Source organism: Lolium rigidum, chromosome 6 (assembly GCF_022539505.1).
Source record: "Lolium rigidum isolate FL_2022 chromosome 6, APGP_CSIRO_Lrig_0.1, whole genome shotgun sequence".
Lineage (NCBI taxonomy): Eukaryota > Viridiplantae > Streptophyta > Magnoliopsida > Poales > Poaceae > Lolium > Lolium rigidum.
Genome location: NC_061513.1, coordinates 256,054,764 through 256,073,765, shown reverse-complemented (window position 1 = coordinate 256,073,765; position 19,002 = coordinate 256,054,764). Strand labels below are relative to the sequence as shown.

Sequence of the window (19,002 nt, the reverse complement as noted above, 5' to 3'; positions counted from 1 at the left end):
TAACCACTACCGAGCACCGGCCGACCGGCAATCTCTCCATGTATTCCGTCCTCTGTATCAACTTTTCTGCTGGACGCCGTATCTTTTCTGTGAGAGATCACGTTGGATTATTCACGAGCGGCATGCATGCCGTGCTAGCTAGCTATAGCTCTTGGTCGATCGCTCGATCGATCACGAGCCATGCCATGCATCGACCGCTGGATCGATTCACTTTACTACCGTGCATACGATTCCTAGCTAGCTTTATATACGTATGTCTGCATCGTTGTAGTTCATCGTGTAGAAGAGAATCAATCAACAATGCTAGTTAGATCCATGGGGAACGATCATCTTCATCGATGGGTGCTTGCTTGTGCGGTTGCAGCAGCGATGCACATGGCGGCGCCTTTAGTGGTAGTTCAGGCGGCGCAGCAGCATCAGATGGTGCCGTGCATGTACATCTTCGGCGACTCGCTGGTGGACAACGGCAACAACAACAACATCCTCAGCCTCGCCAGGGCCAACTACCGCCCCTACGGCGTCGACTTCCCGGACGGCGCCGCCCCGCCCGGCCGCTTCACCAACGGCCGCACCATGGTCGACCTGCTCGCCGACCACCTCGGCTTCCGCCCTCCCCTCATCCCGGCCTACGCCCTGGCGGAGCCAGCCGACCACGCGCGCGGCCTCAACTTCGCCTCGGGCGCCGCCGGCATCAGGCACGAGACCGGCAACAACCTCGGCGGGCACTACGCTCTGTCGGAGCAGGTGGAGCACTTCAGGACGGTGGTGCAGGGGCTGGAGCCGGGGAAGAGCCAGCAGCTGGGGCGGTGCATCTACTACGTCGGCATGGGCAGCAACGACTACCTCAACAACTACTTCATGCCCGACTACTACCCCACCGCCCGGAACTACGACCCCTCCGCCTACGCCGCGCTCCTCCTCGCCGAGTACGAACGCCAGATCACCGACCTCTACGCCCTCGGCGCAAGGAAGTTCGTCATCGCCGGCGTCGGCCAGATCGGGTGCATCCCCTACGAGCTCGCCAGGGTCAACGACAACCCTCCTCCCGCCGCCGGCATCGGCATTGCCGTCCCTGGCATCAGCATCTCTGTCGGTGGCGGCGGGGGAGGAAACGCAGGCAAGAGGAACGGCGGCTGCAACGAGGAGATCAACAGCGCCATCGCCATCTACAATAAAGGGCTGCTGGCCATGGTGAAACGCCTCAACGGTGGGAGCCAGACGCCGGGAGCCAGGCTCGTCTTCCTCAACGCCGTCAACAGTGGCAAGGACCTAGCGGCCAACGCGGCGGCGTACGGGTTCACGGTGCTGGACCGCGGGTGCTGCGGCGTGGGGCGCAACAACGGCCAGATCACTTGCCTGCCCATGCAGACGCCCTGCGACGACCGGAGCAAGTACATTTTCTGGGACGCGTTCCACCCCACGGAGGCGGCCAACAGGATCATCGCCGCCAAGGTCTTCAACTCCTCCTCCACCGCCGACGCGTACCCCATCAACGTCAGCCGCCTCGCCGCCATATGATCAGTGTCGATCCAGCCAATCGCATCTCCTTCTAGCCGTTTGATTCTCTCCATCGTGTTGATTCAAATAAATTTGAAGAATTGTTTTGCAGTTGGGATTAATTGAGAAATGTAATTTGTACGGTATCTCCTAGTCATAGCTAGAGCATGCCTATCATTCTGCCATGCATATCCGACGACGCCACAGTGCTGTCCACGTCGGCGCCAACAACGGTATGAACTCCAAACCTGCTGGCCATCTCTGAATTCATCAATCTATGGATATCAGTGCAGAATCGGCTGCTGTTGAACACTGCTGAAGATAAATTCACTTGGCGGCTGACTTCAAACGTAAAATATTCATCAGCGACAGCCACAACCTATAAAGTTTTCTTCCTCGAAACCGTAGAAGCTGATTATGCGAGAGCGCTCTGAAAATACTGGGCGCCGCTCAACTAAAAAAGTTTTATGTTGGTTTGCACTACGGAATCGTTGTTGGACCACGGACAGACTTCAGATAAGGGGTTTGAAGCCGCAGGATTACTGTGCTTTCTGTGATAAAAAGGAGGACAATATCTCTAAGACAATAAGTGCCCTTTCTCCAGAGAATTTTGCTCCCTTCTATCCCAGGCAAGAGGGGCAGCGGATATGGTGCTAATGCAGCATCAGACACCAAGGCACCGGTGGTGTTCGATCCAAACAGCCAACCTAAGAAGAGAAGGAAAGCAGCCATGACGATGGCTATAGCAGGGATGAGGTGCTTGTGGATGGAGGGAATTGCTCAAACTTTCGATCGCAAGGAATCATCCATAAGTCAAATGGTAGCGCTGGTAATCAGTTGGTTAGAGCTATCGGATATGGCAAGGCAACCAACGGGTCATCAACTGGAGTGGGCGGCGAGTCCGTGAGTAAAATCTTATAAAACCCTTTCTTAATCTTAATGGAAAAATGGGCAACGATAGTTGCCAGTTCTTGGAAGAAAAGCTAAACTCAGACCACACACCACATGGCAATTGTGAATGGAGGGAGTGTGTTTTAATAATTAGATTGTGGTAACTATAAACACAGAAAAAATCCATTAGCACAAAAAGATCATTAGAAAATTAAGAATGCACCGTTTCACTCAACCAAAATAAACAAGACGTAAAGTAAAATGCAAGAAAAAATAATTTTTTAAAAAAAGAAAACTTGCATGTTACAATAAAACAAGTTCCAACATTTGAAAAATGTGTGACTAGTGTATATAAAAGATCATCCAATCAAACAAAGGTACAAACCAAAATAAATTATCAAAACTTATTTTAATGGTCCAAAACATAATTTGTGCATTTAAATAAACATTCCACGTTACATGAACACTAGTTGGTAATTTAAAATTGCAAAAATTATGTATTTAAGGTGCAACCGATTTTTTTCAAAACAATAAAGCCAAGTAAATGTAAAAATAAGTAGTTGCAAAATTGAAATACATTGGTTGCATACATTTTAAAATGTGCAATTGGTGTAGATTAAAGTTCGACTAAAGAGAAAAATTTAACTATCAAAAAGATCAACTAACTGCACTATAGAAATATGAAATTGACTGAAATAAGACTGGTATAAGAAAGAAAATTATAGTCATAATCGTCCTTGTACCGCGTGTCCACGGACAGATACGGCTCCATCTCCTTGTTCTGTCGGGTGTCGGGTTGCAGCGAACTCTGACTGAAGCTAGACAGAACGGAACACGCTCTCTCATTAGTCTCTGCCTGTATCTACACATACTGGTGGGAGCGATCTAGTCTTATCTCGGTGCCTTGGGGACAAAGGGAAAGGCGACAGGATCCCACAAAACCGTCACGGCCACTTGTGTGTCTATGTCCGCCGCCGGTGTCCCCTCCTTATATAGGGAGGCTGAGTGGGTATGCTCTTACATGCACATCCCAACTCCCCAAACCCTAGTCACTGTGGGTCCACCTTAGGGCTTACTTTTAGTGGCGGACGGTATTTTGATGGAGGTTGTAGCATCGCTCCGCCGAATATGGATCCCACACTCCACCATCTCGGCAAGGCTTCTCACGAAGGAGTCGAGAAGTCAGTATCATGTGCTCCCAACCCAATAGCTTTTGACAGTGAGGCTAGGTTTTCTAGATATTGAACATCATGCACTTTGGCGCGATCCTAGGGTCCGAGGGATCCATTTAGGATGCAGTGCGCCAAGCTACAACGACATCAACCTGAGTAGGATGATGACTAAATTGGTGCATGGCAAGTGCACATCTTCAAGCAGACCCCATGCTCTTCTTTGACCTGGTCAGATGCAGACGGTGGATGGAGTCTGAAGGACATGTGGGGGCTCCCCAGCTGATGAACAACACTTGGAAAAGGTTCTGCCGTTTCCTACAAACGAGTTCATAGGCTCATAAGACGGATTTTCCGATGATGGAGCTTGTTCGGAATAAGGTATGAAGGTTTCCAGCCCCCCTTATTTCGTGGCACAGCGGTGGTTGTTGGTGATCTGCACATGCAGAGAAGGAGCTGCCTTAAGGGCAATGGGATAGCAAATTTTTCATGCATACGATACTTATGTATGATAATTTATCTCTGTAATGCATGGTATCATGGAGTTGTATCATATTCTTATTATATTTATGAATTTGTAGAATCTAATTAATGCAAAATTGTGTACGAGAACTTTTTTTTTTCGATATGGAAGCATAGCCCCGGCCTCTGCATCAATCGATGCACACAGCCCTTTCATTTATTTAAAAGATGTTCAAAGTGTGTACGAGAACTATTTAACATTAACTTTTCTTTCAATACAATTTGCACATGCATAGCTATGTTATTCTAATTCTATGATACGGTAATAGACAGTTGAAAAGAAGATGACATGACCTCAAAAGTCTCTTTAGGATTTAACCAAGATGCAAATTGGCATCAATAAACTCATTACAATCAACACACCAAACCCAAAATCATGCTCCTTGCCAAGTTGCCATCAAAGAGCTTTCTGGTAATGGCGTGATATCAATGTCACATGTTGCAAAATTTGACCGTGGAAGCAAGGGGTACCGTGATGAGGAAGAGTAGGCAGGAGCTGGAGTGGGTGGTGGAATGGAACTGGAAGTCTGGGAGCATCTTCGGGTTTACACAATGTGTGATGCAGCTGCCGATATTTTGATGCAGGTGACATGATTCCAATTAAGAATGAGGCTATGGATCCACTTGGACTCCTTCTGATTCAATATTTTTGAGACATTTTGGATTCTGCGTTTCTTTTTGTGGAACAAGTTTCTGGACAGGAAAAAAAAAGACCTGCTTTTCGACAGAATGGTTCATAATATGGGCAGGGAAGCAGAGAACCAAACACACCAAATTCGCATTCTGTGACAACTTATATCTGTAAAATAAAGATAAAAAATCAACCCTACGCCAACAACCCCATGGAAGATCTTGATTCAGCAACCTATTTCGAGAAAACACAAAAGACTGATTCAGTAACCTCATAGTACATGATATGCATAATCTGCACCATCATATTTTAAGTTAGCCAATGACCAATGTCTACATACTTGGATATGAAGTTTAGAAAGAAATGTCTATGCAATGTCTGTAACCTCAGGGTACATCATATGCATAATCTGCACCACTAAATTTTGAGTTGGACGTTGAATGGTTCAAGGGATGTCTAGGAAAAAAGATAACCAATGTCTACACTTCTTTGCAAATTAAGTTTAAAAATATCTGACAGCACCTATTCTAAAACGCACCTACTTTGAATATTATATTTTGCAAAATAAAAGGACCAGTTACATTACACAGTGTAGAAGATAATTTATTCTCAGGACGACTATATTACAATTGGAGTGTTTGTGAAGAAAGTTCCAAGTTTCTTACCTATCACAGGAAAGATGATCCAACCTAACTAATCTCAATTGAAGAGACAAAGTAAACTGAACGACATGTAACTCTGAGTTGCCTACCTTTCCAGTTACAATTTAAGCAACTTTCTTCTTGCTGGTTGATCTTTACTGGAGGGAGACTTTGACACCACTAGATGGAGATCTCTTTGAGCAAGTATCGCCAGATTTGTCAGCAGTTATAGTGTAATTGCTGCTGCTCACATCCCTGAAGTAGCATCCATCAGTACCCATATATTTGTACACCTGATGGGTCTTCCCCAACCCCCCAACCACCAAATTCTTCTTCACCCTCATAGTGCCGCGTGCTGACTGTGAATTCCGTAGGGAGTGGTACGAGAACCCCAACTTACCACCTGAGACCACCTTATCGTTGACACCCAGTTTGACAACTGAAACCAATGTGTACTCATCGCCCACCTGATCCGAGGTTCCAGTATAGATATATAGCGGAAACAGCTTGTGAACTTCCTCGGAGAGAAGAACAGCAGAAGCATCCTTGACAAAGGTGCCAGATTTTGCATCGATTGTCTGGTTCACAACTTGCACCGTGCCATTCGTTGTAAACACATTGCTGTTAGCATAGCTGAATCTCTGGTTGAAAGTCGTGGTCACCTCCCCGTGCGATGATTTCACCCGTCCGGTTGCAGAGACATGCCGGCTTGCATGTGTGACAAACTTGCCATCCAGCCCGCTGAATCCAGATTTCACGTCCAGCACCAATGGGGGCGCATCGTAGCTCACCAAGCTCGCGACTGTCTTCTTGCTCTTGGGATCCAACCACAGATGCAAATTGGCATCGACGTACCACACATCCAATGCATTGGTCACACCAAACCCAAATTTGTGCTCTTTGCCGTCCAGGAGCTTGCCCAAGAATGGAGTGATGTCAATATCATAGGTCGGCAGGTTGAATGAGCCAATGCCGGTGATTGGCCGCCAGAGCAGCGGGTTGATACCACCTGTGTAGATAACAGTGAAGGGCCAAACAGCGCCGACAACGTCTTCGTCGACCTTAACAACGACCTCACGGAAGGCACCATTGCCGGGAAGACTGGTCAAGTTGTTGGCCTCAATGTACTCGTTGGGAGGGTTCGTGTACCAGAACTCGTCACTGCCGTGGAAGGAAACGAACACTTCAAGGACCGCCCTGTAGGTGTTCGACGGAATTGCAAGGCTCTTGGACTGCACGTCGGTGGAATTCTGGATGGCGAACCACTGCCCGTCGTTGAGAGGCAAGCTTCTGGAGATGGGCACGATCAGATCGGCCTGCTGCGTCAGCGGCGGCGGCGCGGGGTGGAAGTAGAGATGCAGCGTGAGGTTGACGTGGTAGACGCCGGTGTAGGTCTGGTCGACGAGATTGCCGAGGTACACGGCGACCTCGCCGGGGTCCGCGAGGAGGGCCGCGTACCTGGTGACGTCGCGGGACACGGACCAGACGATGCCGGTGGCGCGCGGCTCGGCCGTGCAGCTGCGGAGGAGCTCGGCGCCGGAGAGCCAGACGCCGAAGATGCGGTCGAACTGGCGGCCGCGGCAGTCGGCGGTCCACTCGAGCACCGCGAGCGCGAGCGACCCGCGCGCGGCCGCGAGGCACTCGGGCGGCGCGTAGGCGGCGGTGACCGGGGGGCGGCCGTAGGTGGCGCCGAAGGAGTGGGAGAGGAGCAGGGTCGAGCAGGGCCCGGCGCTGCCGAGCGGCGGGCGGATCGGGCGGTCCACCTCGAAGAAGGTGGTTGGTGGCGCCGACGAGTTGAGCGAAGCGAGGTGCCGGGACGGGATGCGGTGCCTGTGCGGCGCGCCGGCCGCGGCAAACGGGAGGAATAGGAGCGCGAGGAGGAGGAAGTGGGCGGCGGCGGCGGTTGGCGACGCCATTGCTGGAGAGCGGGGAGCACGAGATGGGGGACGGCGGAGTGGAGCAGAAGCTGAAGTGACCTGGCGGGTTTAAACGAGGTGACAGGTCGTATAATAATGGAGTTTGTTGTTGTTACGCCGTAATCTAGGATGTTTGGTGGGTTCCGTTGGCGTAATTTATGTTGTACAGTCCCGCTGGCAGGTGGCCCCGGCCAAAGGGTTATGTGATGATCCCGATGTTTGATTAAGTTGTGGTTTAACACTAGATTTTCTTGTGCGCACGTGTCAGATTCCGGAAAACCTGAACCTACTCCGTGTGGATCTGGAAGCTCTGTTGTCAAATTACGCGATTTGGTTTGTGGATCTGGAAACTCTGTTGTCAAAGTAAAGTACACGATTTGGTTTGACCTTGTATAAACACAACCTCGGTTCCAAAAAAAGAAACAAAGATCTTCCAGCTCCTAAACCCCACGTCGCCTACCGCCACCGCCGGAGGATCTGTCGGGCAAAGCCTTGGCGCTGATGGTGGCGGTGGGGCTCCCTCCCTCGCGTGGTGGCGTTGTGCTCCTCCGGCGGTGCGGTACGTCAGCGTCTGGCTCGGTGGCGAGCTGCCAGCAGCGAGCGCGTCTTGGCGTTGACGATGGAGGCTCCATCTCCCTGCGGTGGGGGGCCCTTCGTCTCTCCTTCTTTTCGCCCTCGCCATTGACCCGCTCAGACAAATTATTGATGCATGGCTTGCTCCATGAACTCCGAGGGCGTGTCTCCATCCTTGGAGCCTCTCTTTATGCAGATGATGCGGCGTGTTTGTTGCCCCTATAAAAGATGATATCCGCGACTTGGGGAAGATCCTTGCGAGCTTTGGTGATGTTACCGACCTTCGCACTAATTTCCAAAAGAGCACCCTGGTCACCATTCGTTGTAGCGGTTTAAACCTTGACGACATCCTTCATGGCATCCCAGCTACGATATCCACCTTCCCCTTGAAGTACCTTGGGCACTTTAGATTTGGCAACTAAAGCTGGTGGATTTCCAACCTCTTGAAGATAAATGTGCGAGAAAGCTACCTACATGGAATGGCAACCAAGTGATCACGGCCGGCCGCACTGCCCTTGTGAGATCGGTCATCTCAATGCAGGCCACATACTATCTAACCCCTCTTGTTGTGGCTCCAGCGACGCTCAAGTTCATCAACAAGATTGAGATGGCCTTCCTTTGGTCGGCTCCGGACCCTACCACAGGCGCAAAATGTAAAGTTAATTGGGCGACGGTTTTCCGCCCCAAGAAACTTGGTGGCCTTTGGGTCTTGAATTTGGACAAATTTGCCACGGCCCTTCGTCTTAGTTGGCCTTGCCTTGAGTGGACAGACAAGACCGAAATTTGGAGGGGCACCACTAATCCATGCACCGAGGAGGACATGAACATCTTGTACATCGCCACATCCATCATCCTTGGCAATGGGTGCAACACACCATTTTGGGCGGCGCCTTAGCTTGGGGGCGGAAGCCAATCGAATGTCTTTGCTTGGCTTCTAACTCAAAACCGGATTTGGACCGCTGCCTGTCTCCAAAAATGTGGATGGCCCAATATTGGTTTGTGCCCGGCCCCTATGCAAGCAAACAACAGAAATATTGTGTCACCTATTTTGTCGCATGCCGGTAAATGGTGTGTTTTTGGACTTACATACGAGCGTGGTTGGGCATCCCCGACACTCAATCAACCCGTTGGACGGGCCACTAGATCAAGCACTGGTGGAGTACCATGACAAGCGGTTCCACGCCAAACCGAAAGGCCATCGCCTCCCTCACGCTTCTTGTTACTTGGGAACTTTGGAACGAGCGTAATACACGCGGGTCTTCTGCAATGACAAGTTTCTCCGTTAGTTTTGTTCGATAAGATTAAGAAAGAAGCCTGCTTGTCTGGGTGTACGCGTGCGTGAAAAGTTTAGGTGAAATCATGCCGGAAGAGTGAGACTTTGTATTTCTTGACTTGTACGGACTATGTTATCCAAACACTCTTTTCATTAATTGAATGCGGCAAAGCTTTTGTCCTCATTTCAAAAAATCCACCAATCGCACACGGAAGACAGGTTGACTATGCTATCCAGTTTTTGCAGTTTTTGTCGTCAGGTATCAGAAATTAGTTTAATATGAACGTGCTTTTGATATTTTCATAGTTAAACATATTGAACGCGACCTTTAGTTTTACATCATGGTTTAGTTAATGTAAGATGAAGATTTCCTGATATATCAAGGATTTTGTGACGAGTAGTTAGGCCTGAAGCTCTGCCTTGCCAAAACATATGTGCATATAACTGGCTCTTCAAGTCAGTGTTTAAGAAAGCAGGGGCGGAGCTAGCTATATGGCAAGGTTTGGCCACCGCCATATCTAAAATTTAGTGCTAATACTAGGTATAGCTATATGTGTTTGAGGTTGTGTTCTGCCGCCTGTCGATAAACATCGCTGTAGTTCTACTGACGATGGAAAGATGGAATCATCGAAGACAGGGATGCCGAATCGGTAGGTGAGTTAGTCCCGTGGTGGGCCTGGTACCCTTGGGCCTGATCGTTGATGCGCATGGGCTCACGACTTTGCCTGCAGTTTACGTGAATGAGCCAATCAACACACGATCCTGCCGGCTTTCTGAGATCCTGGAAACTCTCGCCAAGTCGCCATGGCACGGCGCAGCAGCAGACAGCAAACACAGAACCACGGCCGCCGGCCGACGAGAGGAGGCCGCGATTGTCGACCGGCAAGGCCGCGAGCGGCAGGAAGGATATGGTGCCGAAGAAGAGAATCAAGTACCTGATGCAAGGTACAAGTATATGATTTTGAAACTGAAACTGCACTTCAAATTCTAAAACCGATCGGCAGTCTGTGGTTGTTTATAGTGCTCTACCATTGTTCAATGATTATTGATTAGTTTTCTCTTGGCTCTCTTGATTTTTGTTGCTACTTGCTACCAACTCGAACACAGCTCAGGATCTTGTGTCCTTGCTGGACAAGAAGAGCCCCATGACAAAGATTGTGCAGATTTGAGGTTCCAGCATGTGTGGAAGAGATAGGGAATGAAGAGGAAAATCGTGTTCATGATCTGATATCTGGTCAAGAGGAACATGATCTCATTGAGTTCGCGGCGCTACTACCGGTACCGATGGCATGTTGAAGGTTTATTCAACTCATGTTCATTTAGTGCGGTATTTTCAGTGCAATACTCTATTTTAAGATTTTAAAATTAGATTGTACATGTTGAATACAAAGTAATATTTATCTAGTAGAGTCTTGCATTTTCTCATTTGTCAACTCCGCCACACCTCAAATTTATTCCCGCCTCCGCCACTGTAAGAAAGGCTCAAGCATGTGATCATTTATATCTCTCTTTCTATGCTCTTGGCATTCCCTGCATTTTTACATGCGATTTTCTCTTACAGTCTGTTCACCATGTGTTGCTTTTTTCAGGTGCAAGTCATGTTATGTAATTTTTCAAGCTTCCAGGAGACGATTAAAGAGTTTCACTTCTGATCGCGTTTATGCTGTAGCCGGCCGGTAGCTCTGCGGTACCACCGGCCACCGGGCCGGCCAGCCCAGCTAGTTGCCCATTCTTCGTTCATCAAGAATCAAGTACGGGCAGTGCACCACGGGCATAACCAGCTGCCCAAGCTGCCTTGCACTTCTTATTTTTCTTTGCTCCTCTTGCACATCACGGCCAGCTTAATTAGGCCAGCTCCCATTGATATCAACACATCTTCATTTGATCATCATAACCAGCTCCCTTTCTTTCTGATGTTTCTTCATATTTCTTTGAATAAAAATGATTAGTCCAGATTCAAATAAATAGATACGGCCAGCTTCTTCCAATAAGAAATAGATTGCCCAACTACCTCTTCACAGTAATATGACTTTATTAAAATAATATTGGAGCGAAAAAATGCAGGACATCAAGAAAGCTCTTTAATCTTTTTGGGACTAACATTCCTTCATATGCCATACTAAATTAAGACCTACAATTCTTCAGAAAATAATTGGATAAACAAAAACAGCATCATCAATACCAAAACCCACTTAAGAGGGACATGCACTTTTAGAGGGGCGTTGCCAGTCGCCAGTGAAGCGAGGAGGGTTGTGGGGTAGCACGTAGAGAGAGGAGGTGGAGCGGTGTGTGTTGTGGATCAGGGGAATCGGAGGCGGGGTCGCCCCTAGCCTTCTTCCCTGACGTTCCTATCCTCAGAAGAAAGGGACACGAGAAAGAAGAAGTGTGTGGGTGACACTAACCAGTTGGCCCCACTAGTCAGTCGGACCAAAGTGTCTTTGGACTTTAAAGAGAATAGCAAGATTGTGAGGGGTCCTTCGCAAAAAATGCCACTAGCAAAGAATGGTCAAACCAGTGCCACGTCAGCAAGCACGGTGCTCTACGGGCTCCTATGACAGTAGATGGAACATCAAGTCTTATACCACTACTGTAAATTGCCTATCGCAGTTGTAGTGGTGTCAACTCAAGTGACTTATGATTATTTTTACTCATACATAACAAGCAAGAAGATTTCTCGGGTCCGAAAGAGCTTCAGAAGAGAGCATATATCACTGTATTAGAAATTACACCGACCAAATACACTAGAATCAAACACACTTTCAGAAATAAATATGAAATTGGAGTTTGACCGGAACAATCCCCGCAAATTACTGCAAATACACTAGCTAGTACTACCAAATAAGGCATTAAAGGGATTCCAGGTCTAGCTGAGGATTGTATAAGTGTCATTACCATAGTTGGTGTAGGACATTAGACTGAGAAGTGGTCCCGCTCAATTGTTTGATCTCTATCTCAACATGTATGAACACATGCCCAAGTCCTTTGCATCATTTGTAGAGAAAATTGGGAAAAACCACCATAATTCACGCCATTATGACAAAAATCCACCGATTTTTTATTTTCACAAGTAAACCACTTTGGATGACACGCCGTCACAAAATAACGGTTGAGACATCACGTGGAAGGCAACAAAAACTAGTAGTATACTACATCAACAAGATTTCCAGACACAATTTCACGCTGGCGTCCTCCTGATGTTGGATGGATAAAGGTAAATGTTGATGGAGGCTGGGACTCATGGAGCAAGAAAGCGGGGTGGGGCTTGATCATACGTGAAGACTTGTGCTTGGCAATACCTACCTGAATGTGCGGGTGCAGAGCAGGCTGAAGCATTGGCATGCGTTGAGGGCCTCAAGCATGTTATTGATATGCCCTTTTGGCCGGCTGTTATTGAGACTGATTGCAGCCGAGTGATACAAGCTAGCCGAGTGATACAAGCTATTGATGGAAATTCGACTGACAGGTCATAATACTCACTAGTGGAAAAGAGGCCTTTTCGTCCCACCCTTTAGTCCCCGTTTTGAATCAAACCGGGACCAATAGGGGGTATTGGTCCCGGTTCATCATGAAAACCCTTTAGTCCCGGTTCGTTTGGACCCTTTAGTCCCGGTTGGTAATACAAACCGGGACTAAAGGAATGGTCTATAGGGCAAAACCCTTTAGTCCCGGTTCGTATTACCAACCGGGACTAAAGGTCTACCCTTTAGTCCCGGTTCGTATTACGAACCGGGACTAAAGGGTTTTTTGCCTCCCCATGCACCTCCACACACACACACACCCCCCCCGTGGATCGCCTTTTTTAACACTGTAAAATAGAAAAGAAAATGATACAAAATTCAAAAAATAAAATGTTTTCGGATTCTTGTATGTTATGCAACCTACTATTAGGGAAAATTAACAAATTTGAATTTTCACTTATTTTGCAAAAATGTTTTGAAAAATGGTAAAACCGCAATAACTTTTGCGTACGACGTCGAAAAAAAACGTATAATATATCAAAAATATCCTGGGAAAAAGTTACATCCGAATTCACCAGGGTTTACCCGGTTAGCCAATTTTTAGATTCTCAAAATTCCAAATGAAAATATGAAAGCAGGAAGATTTTAGTTTTTGCCAGAAATTCGGAATTTTATTTTTTAAATTTTTTTAAAATAATAATTACATCATGCATAAAGATTACTATTACTTAACCATAAAGTTAGCCAATTTTTTAGATTTTCAAATTTTCAAGTTTGGCAAAAAAAATATTAAAAAATAATTATAATACAGATTTAAAAAAATAATAAATTAAAAAAACAATTATAATACAGATTTAAAAAATTATAATTATAATACCATTACCACAACATGTACGTCATTAGTTTTGTTTATTAAAATAATTATTTGGAATTCGAATAATAAATAAGTGTGACATCGACCAACATGTTAATAGGATTGATATGATACTAGTATCACAACATGCGCGCGAAGTTGGACCACGAGTAAGTAATTTGACTAGAGATTAAGGGTAGTTAGAGATTAAGTGGAGTTAGAAACTAAACTAGTTAAATAACTGAAATACTAGAAATTCTGAAAAAATAGGAAAAAAAAGAGGAGCGAAAAATAATTGGGAACCAAATAGATAAAAAAAATAACGAAATAACCTTTAGTCCCGGTTCGTGTTACAAACCGGGACTAAAGGGTTTTTCCTCGACGCGCGCCAGCAGCCACGTGGCGGGACCTTTAGTCCCGGTTTGTTTTACAACCGGGACTAAAGGGGGGACCTTTAGTCCCGCCTAATTGGTCCCGGTTTGGAAACCGGGACTAAAGGCCCAAATGAACCGGGCCTATAGCCCCGTTTTCCACTAGTGACTGGTGCATCTATAGGGAGATCCTAGAGCTTCTAAAACTTCATGACGGCATTTTTATTCGTAAAGTTTATCGTGAATGTAATAAAATAGCGTATAATTTGGCGCAATTAGGCAAGCGTGAGTCCTGTGGAGTGTTATGTGATTCAGCACCGACCTTTGTGTTCAATCTGATCACGGATGAGTGTAAAATTTTGTTGTCTAATTAATAAAGCTCACGGTTTCCCTAAAAAAAAAACAAGATTTCCTGCACAAGCTTCGTATGAAGCTAAAAGGCTTAGACTAGTCATAGTGCATAGTATCATATTGTAGTATCATGCATATGATACTTGTCTATAATACTATCACTATAATGGGGGAGTGGTGTTTTGAAACATGGGTGCATATGCTCCCTATATTTTGAAATGCATCTTACACACGTTTTAAATTTCAAAAAAATTGAAACAAAAAATCCGCACGTACATCTTTACGTGCTACGCGTTTACAAAGTCGTTTCATAAAAAATCGACTTATCATGTGACGTGTGTAAAAAGAGAAAAATCAGTGCTAAAAATAATGCTTTCCACAAGATAAACTTTCTCCTTTTTACATAGATCACAAAAAATATTGGTTTTTCGTGAAACTTGACAAACATTCATATATTATGAAGATGTACATGTAGAATTTTTTGTCCAAATTTTTCGACATTTCAAAATATGATTTTTTGGTAGAGGGAGCATACGCACCCGGGAGCCGAATTGAATTTCCGCTATAATGGGTGGTATTATAGAGTAGTATCATAATCTTCTAAATTTATGGTTTGGTAGAATCCCAATACAAAATGTCTGTACAAGATCTATTTAGCATTAGTTTTTCTCGTAACGTGTGCTATGATACAGTATCTACCTATGTTACTCTAATCTTATCTCTCCTTATTAATTAGATGCCACGTCAGCATTTTTGTGGGCCTAAGATGCATGAACTACCACTATGGTCAGGCTTAGACTAGTCACAATGGGGAGTATCATATAGTAGTATCATGCATATGATACTAGTGTGTGATACTATCTTCACAATGCATAGTATCATGTAGTAGTATCATAAGTTAATTATATTTAGTGATTTGTAGAATCTCAATCAGGGGCGGAGCTAGCTATATGGCAAGGTTTGGCCACCGCCATATCTAAAATTTAGTGCTAATACTAGGTATAGCTATATGTGTTTGAGGTTGTGTTCTGCCGCCTGTCGATAAACATCGCTGTAGTTCTACTGATGATGGAAAGATGGAATCATCGAAGACAGGGATACCGAATCGGTAGGTGAGTTAGTCCCGTGGTGGGCCTGGTACCCTTGGGCCTGATCGTTGATGCGCATGGGCTCACGACTTTGCCTGCAGTTTACGTGAATGAGCCAATCAACACACGATCCTGCCGGCTTTCTGAGATCCTGGAAACTCTCGCCAAGTCGCCATGGCACGGCGCGGCAGCGGATAGCAAACACGGAACCACGGCCGCCGGCCGACGAGAGGAGGCCGCGATTGTCGACCGGCAAGGCCGCGAGCGGCGGGAAGGATATGGTGCCGAAGAAGAGAATCAAGTACCGATGCAAGGTACAAGTATATGATTTTGAAACTGAAACTGCACTTCAAATTCTAAAACCGATCGGCAGTCTGTGGTTGTTTATAGTGCTCTACCATTGTTCAATGATTATTGATTAGTTTTCTCTTGGCTCTCTTGATTTTTGTTGCTACTTGCTACCAACTCGAACACAGCTCAGGATCTTGTGTCCTTGCTGGACAAGAAGAGCCCCATGACAAAGATTGTGCAGATTTGAGGTTCCAGCATGTGTGGAAGAGATAGGGAATGAAGAGGAAAATCGTGTTCATGATCTGATATCTGGTCAAGAGGAACATGATCTCATTGAGTTCGCGGCGCTACTACCGGTACCGATGGCATGTTGAAGGTTTATTCAACTCATGTTCATTTAGTGCGGTATTTTCAGTGCAATACTCTATTTTAAGATTTTAAAATTAGATTGTACATGTTGAATACAAAGTAATATTTATCTAGTAGAGTCTTGCATTTTCTCATTTGTCAACTCCGCCACACCTCAAATTTATTCCCGCCTCCGCCACTGATCTCAATGCAAAAGTGTGTACTCCCTCCGTCCCAGTTCGCAAGGCAAATTCCCAAAAAATATTTGTCCCAAAATCCCTCACCTCCTAGGCACATTTTGCATTTAATGTGGGAGTAAACTAATTCATTTTTGCATGCAAACACTCCTCTTTTCATCTCCCACCATTCACTAGTACTCCATGCATGTGAAACCACCGTGTACTAGTACTCCATGCATGTGAAAGGCAAAATTTTTGCATGTTTTAACGTGCAAATTTAGAGCCAATGAGAATTCACCTTGGGCCAAGATATTTGAAAACTTTGCCTTGCGAACTGGGACGGAGGGAGTACAAGATTGGTTTTAACATTAATTTTTCTAGTTCTACGTGCTATGATACAGTATCTACCTATGATACTACTACCATCTCTTTCTTCATTTATTAATGTGACACATCAGCACTTTTGCGTACGTGATGATGCGTAAACTAGCTATAATACTCCCATTGTGGGTAGTCTTTACGTGTCGGTAGAAAGAATATCAAACGAATCAAAACACTTATCCCGATTCGTTTGTCGTTTCCGAGTCCCATCCGATATTCCCATGATCCCACCAAGAGACGGCCCTACCTGGTGGTGTCGCCTACAAACCCAGCCCAAGAATGCCACCGGTGCACCAACGTAAACCGTCAAGTCCAACCTCGCGCACAGCCGGCCGGAGATTTCGGTAAGGTAGAAGAGAGGAAGGGATTGAAGCGCATGACTAGAGGCAGCCGCGCCGCCGCGAAGACGGCCGTCCCCGACGCGAAAGAGCAGCACGAGGGTGAGCACACGCCCCTGAAACAGCACACGCCAGAGCTGCTGGCTTTCGTCTGGGCGCAGATTGAGGACGGCGAGCGGTACGCGGACATGAAGGAGAAGGACGTGGTGGAGGAGTACCGGCGGGCAGGTAGGCTGCATACCTACGACCCGGACAAGGAGGTGGAGAAGCGCTTCGGCAGGGTCGCCAAGCTTCATCCATGGGCGTGGCCCAAGCATATGGTGGAGCAGATTGAACAATGCATCAGGTACCTCGACGAGGACGAGGACGACTATAGGTTGGGCGTTTACGCGTTACTCGGGGACGAAATCAGAGATTAGTTGATCAACGAAACAAGGATAACACAAACTGGAGACGGGAGTAGGTGTTTAGATCCGTTTCCACCATAATCCGGCTGTATGGTTCATTGATTGAGCCGCCATAGAGCTCGATAGGAGCAGATTGGGGGAGCGCCGCGTGGTGTAGCGTTTAGGGACGACTGTTCCAGCAGTGTCCCGAAAGTCCCAAACAGTCGTATATACAAAACAAATAAATTCGATAGAAAATAAATATTTTCATTTAAATTTCGTTATATTTTATAAAGTTGAATGAGAAATGGCTAAGTTTAAAAGCCTACTCGCTGTTGGTCGGGGCACGCGACGACCTAGCCTCTTCGCTGTTCTTCCCTCGAGGCTGCTCCCGTGCCCGCCTTGCCGTCCTTACATCACACATCTGGAGGTGCTGCGCGGTTGGCCTTTTAGCGCCACCCTCCACTCGCGGGAGGCCTCACTCTGGGCCACCTGAACTGTTTCATCGGCGTGGCTTTGAGCATTGAGTTCGAGGAGCCTCTGCCGCTTGGCTGCCATAAGGACGTGGGCAGCCTCCTCCGTCAGCGCGCGCTTGACGGAGATTTGGAGGGCCCACTATCATCATGCCTCTTTCTCCTCCTCTCGGAGAAGGCGGTGTCCCTTAGGTCTGACCATGTCTCGTCTGAGGAGAGGATGGATGTCTGCTCCGGGTTCGCCGCTTTCGGCCCATCGTTCTCCAGTCCTTTTCCTGCTTCTCCGCCACCTCCTCCTCCACCACCACCTCGCATTTAGCATTGCTCATGAACTGCGCTAACACCTAAGCGAACTCCACCATGTCGCCATCAAGATCGAACTAGGGGTTGTGTCCCAACGTGGAATACATTCTTCCTAGTGGCTCACCATTTTTTTTTGCTCCTAGTGTGGTGGTGGTGGAGGGCCACAGTGGCGAGTGTGCGGTTGGGGTGGCGGAGGATGGAATTTATAGGCAGTGGCGACGCGGGTAACAGAGGTGGGAAGCAGCAGCGAATGGGCGGGAAGGGCTGATGTGGCAGTAACAAGGCCACAGGGAGGCGCACAACGGTGAAACATGGAGAAGGAGCAGTGCCGAAGAGACATCTTGTCTGCCTCCGCCTCGGGAACCATCATCGCCATTGTGAAATGCTGACCGCGCTTCGTTTCTGTAAATGAAAGGGAGGACCCCCAAGCGCTACAACGCCTCCGCGTTGCGTTTGGCGCATGTGCGAGGAGCCCTATGTAGCGTAGATAACAATGTATTGGGGCACAATGTACCAAAAAGGCCTTTGGGAACTGGGCACGGTTTTCCATCCGATGCAACCAAATAGCCTTTGCGGAACGGTTTGAAAGAGGTGGATGGAGATGATCTTAGGTTCTTGGTTCTAGTAGATAACATGCGTCTGACCATTTGTTTGGATTGTGGCATTTCCTTGCCAATATGCATGGTTCCAACAGATCATGTCGTTTGTGGTGGATAATACGCTGAGGCTTCCCTTTTTAGATCTACATGGATGACCCGGCCTTTGCTCTGTTATGATTGGTCCTTCCTTTGGGCATTAGGCGGTGATTATATGAGTGAAGCCACTAGTACATAAGGCCTTCATACATGGCTAAAATGGTCCGTCACACACGGTTTATCCAACCAACACTATCTAAGGGTGGGTGAGGCGTCCCTACACGCCGCACATGGTTTACTAAAATGTACGTGAAGGGCCCCCTCTTCACACACATTTTATTTTTGAAAATTTGTTATACTCAACCTTCCTAGAATCTTATGATCACACACAGCTAATATTGAACCAGATTGTATGTCTTCAATTTATACGCACA

General features: G+C 46.8%; 2 protein-coding genes and 1 long non-coding RNA gene across 3 annotated transcripts; 2 read left to right on the top strand and 1 right to left on the bottom strand.

Annotated features, from left to right (window-relative positions):
* Nucleotides 1-315: 315 nt before the first annotated feature.
* LOC124663985 (GDSL esterase/lipase At1g33811-like) lies at nt 316-1,518 on the top strand. The gene has a single exon (XM_047201608.1). It carries the CDS (start codon nt 316-318, stop codon nt 1,516-1,518), a length of 1,203 nt encoding a protein of 400 aa, XP_047057564.1.
* A 3,717-nt stretch (nt 1,519-5,235) lies between these two features.
* On the bottom strand, nt 5,236-7,949 carry LOC124663984 (peptide-N4-(N-acetyl-beta-glucosaminyl)asparagine amidase A-like). Its single transcript, XM_047201607.1, has 2 exons — nt 7,728-7,949; nt 5,236-7,327 (listed from the first exon to the last, which is right to left on the bottom strand). Exons 1-2 carry the CDS (start codon nt 7,947-7,949, stop codon nt 5,507-5,509), a joined length of 2,043 nt encoding a protein of 680 aa, XP_047057563.1. The 3' UTR covers nt 5,236-5,506.
* A 1,642-nt stretch (nt 7,950-9,591) lies between these two features.
* LOC124665792 lies at nt 9,592-10,538 on the top strand. The gene is made up of 2 exons (XR_006990684.1): nt 9,592-10,058; nt 10,221-10,538. It is a non-coding gene; the product is annotated as an uncharacterized LOC124665792 (long non-coding RNA).
* The last annotated feature ends 8,464 nt before the right edge of the window (nt 10,539-19,002 follow it).

What these genes read in the sequence shown, in the direction of transcription:
- LOC124663985 (XM_047201608.1), top strand. Translation starts at nt 316, where the DNA reads ATGGGGAACGATCATCTTCATCGATGGGTGCTTGCTTGTGCGGTTGCA.
- LOC124663984 (XM_047201607.1), bottom strand. Translation starts at nt 7,949, where the DNA reads ATGGCGAGGGCGAAAAGAAGGAGAGACGAAGGGCCCCCCACCGCAGGG. An exon ending in CAGATCCTCCGGCGGTGGCG is followed by an intron (nt 7,328 to 7,727) that starts GTAGGCGACGTG and finishes TAAACCCGCCAG; the next exon opens with GTCACTTCAGCTTCTGCTCC.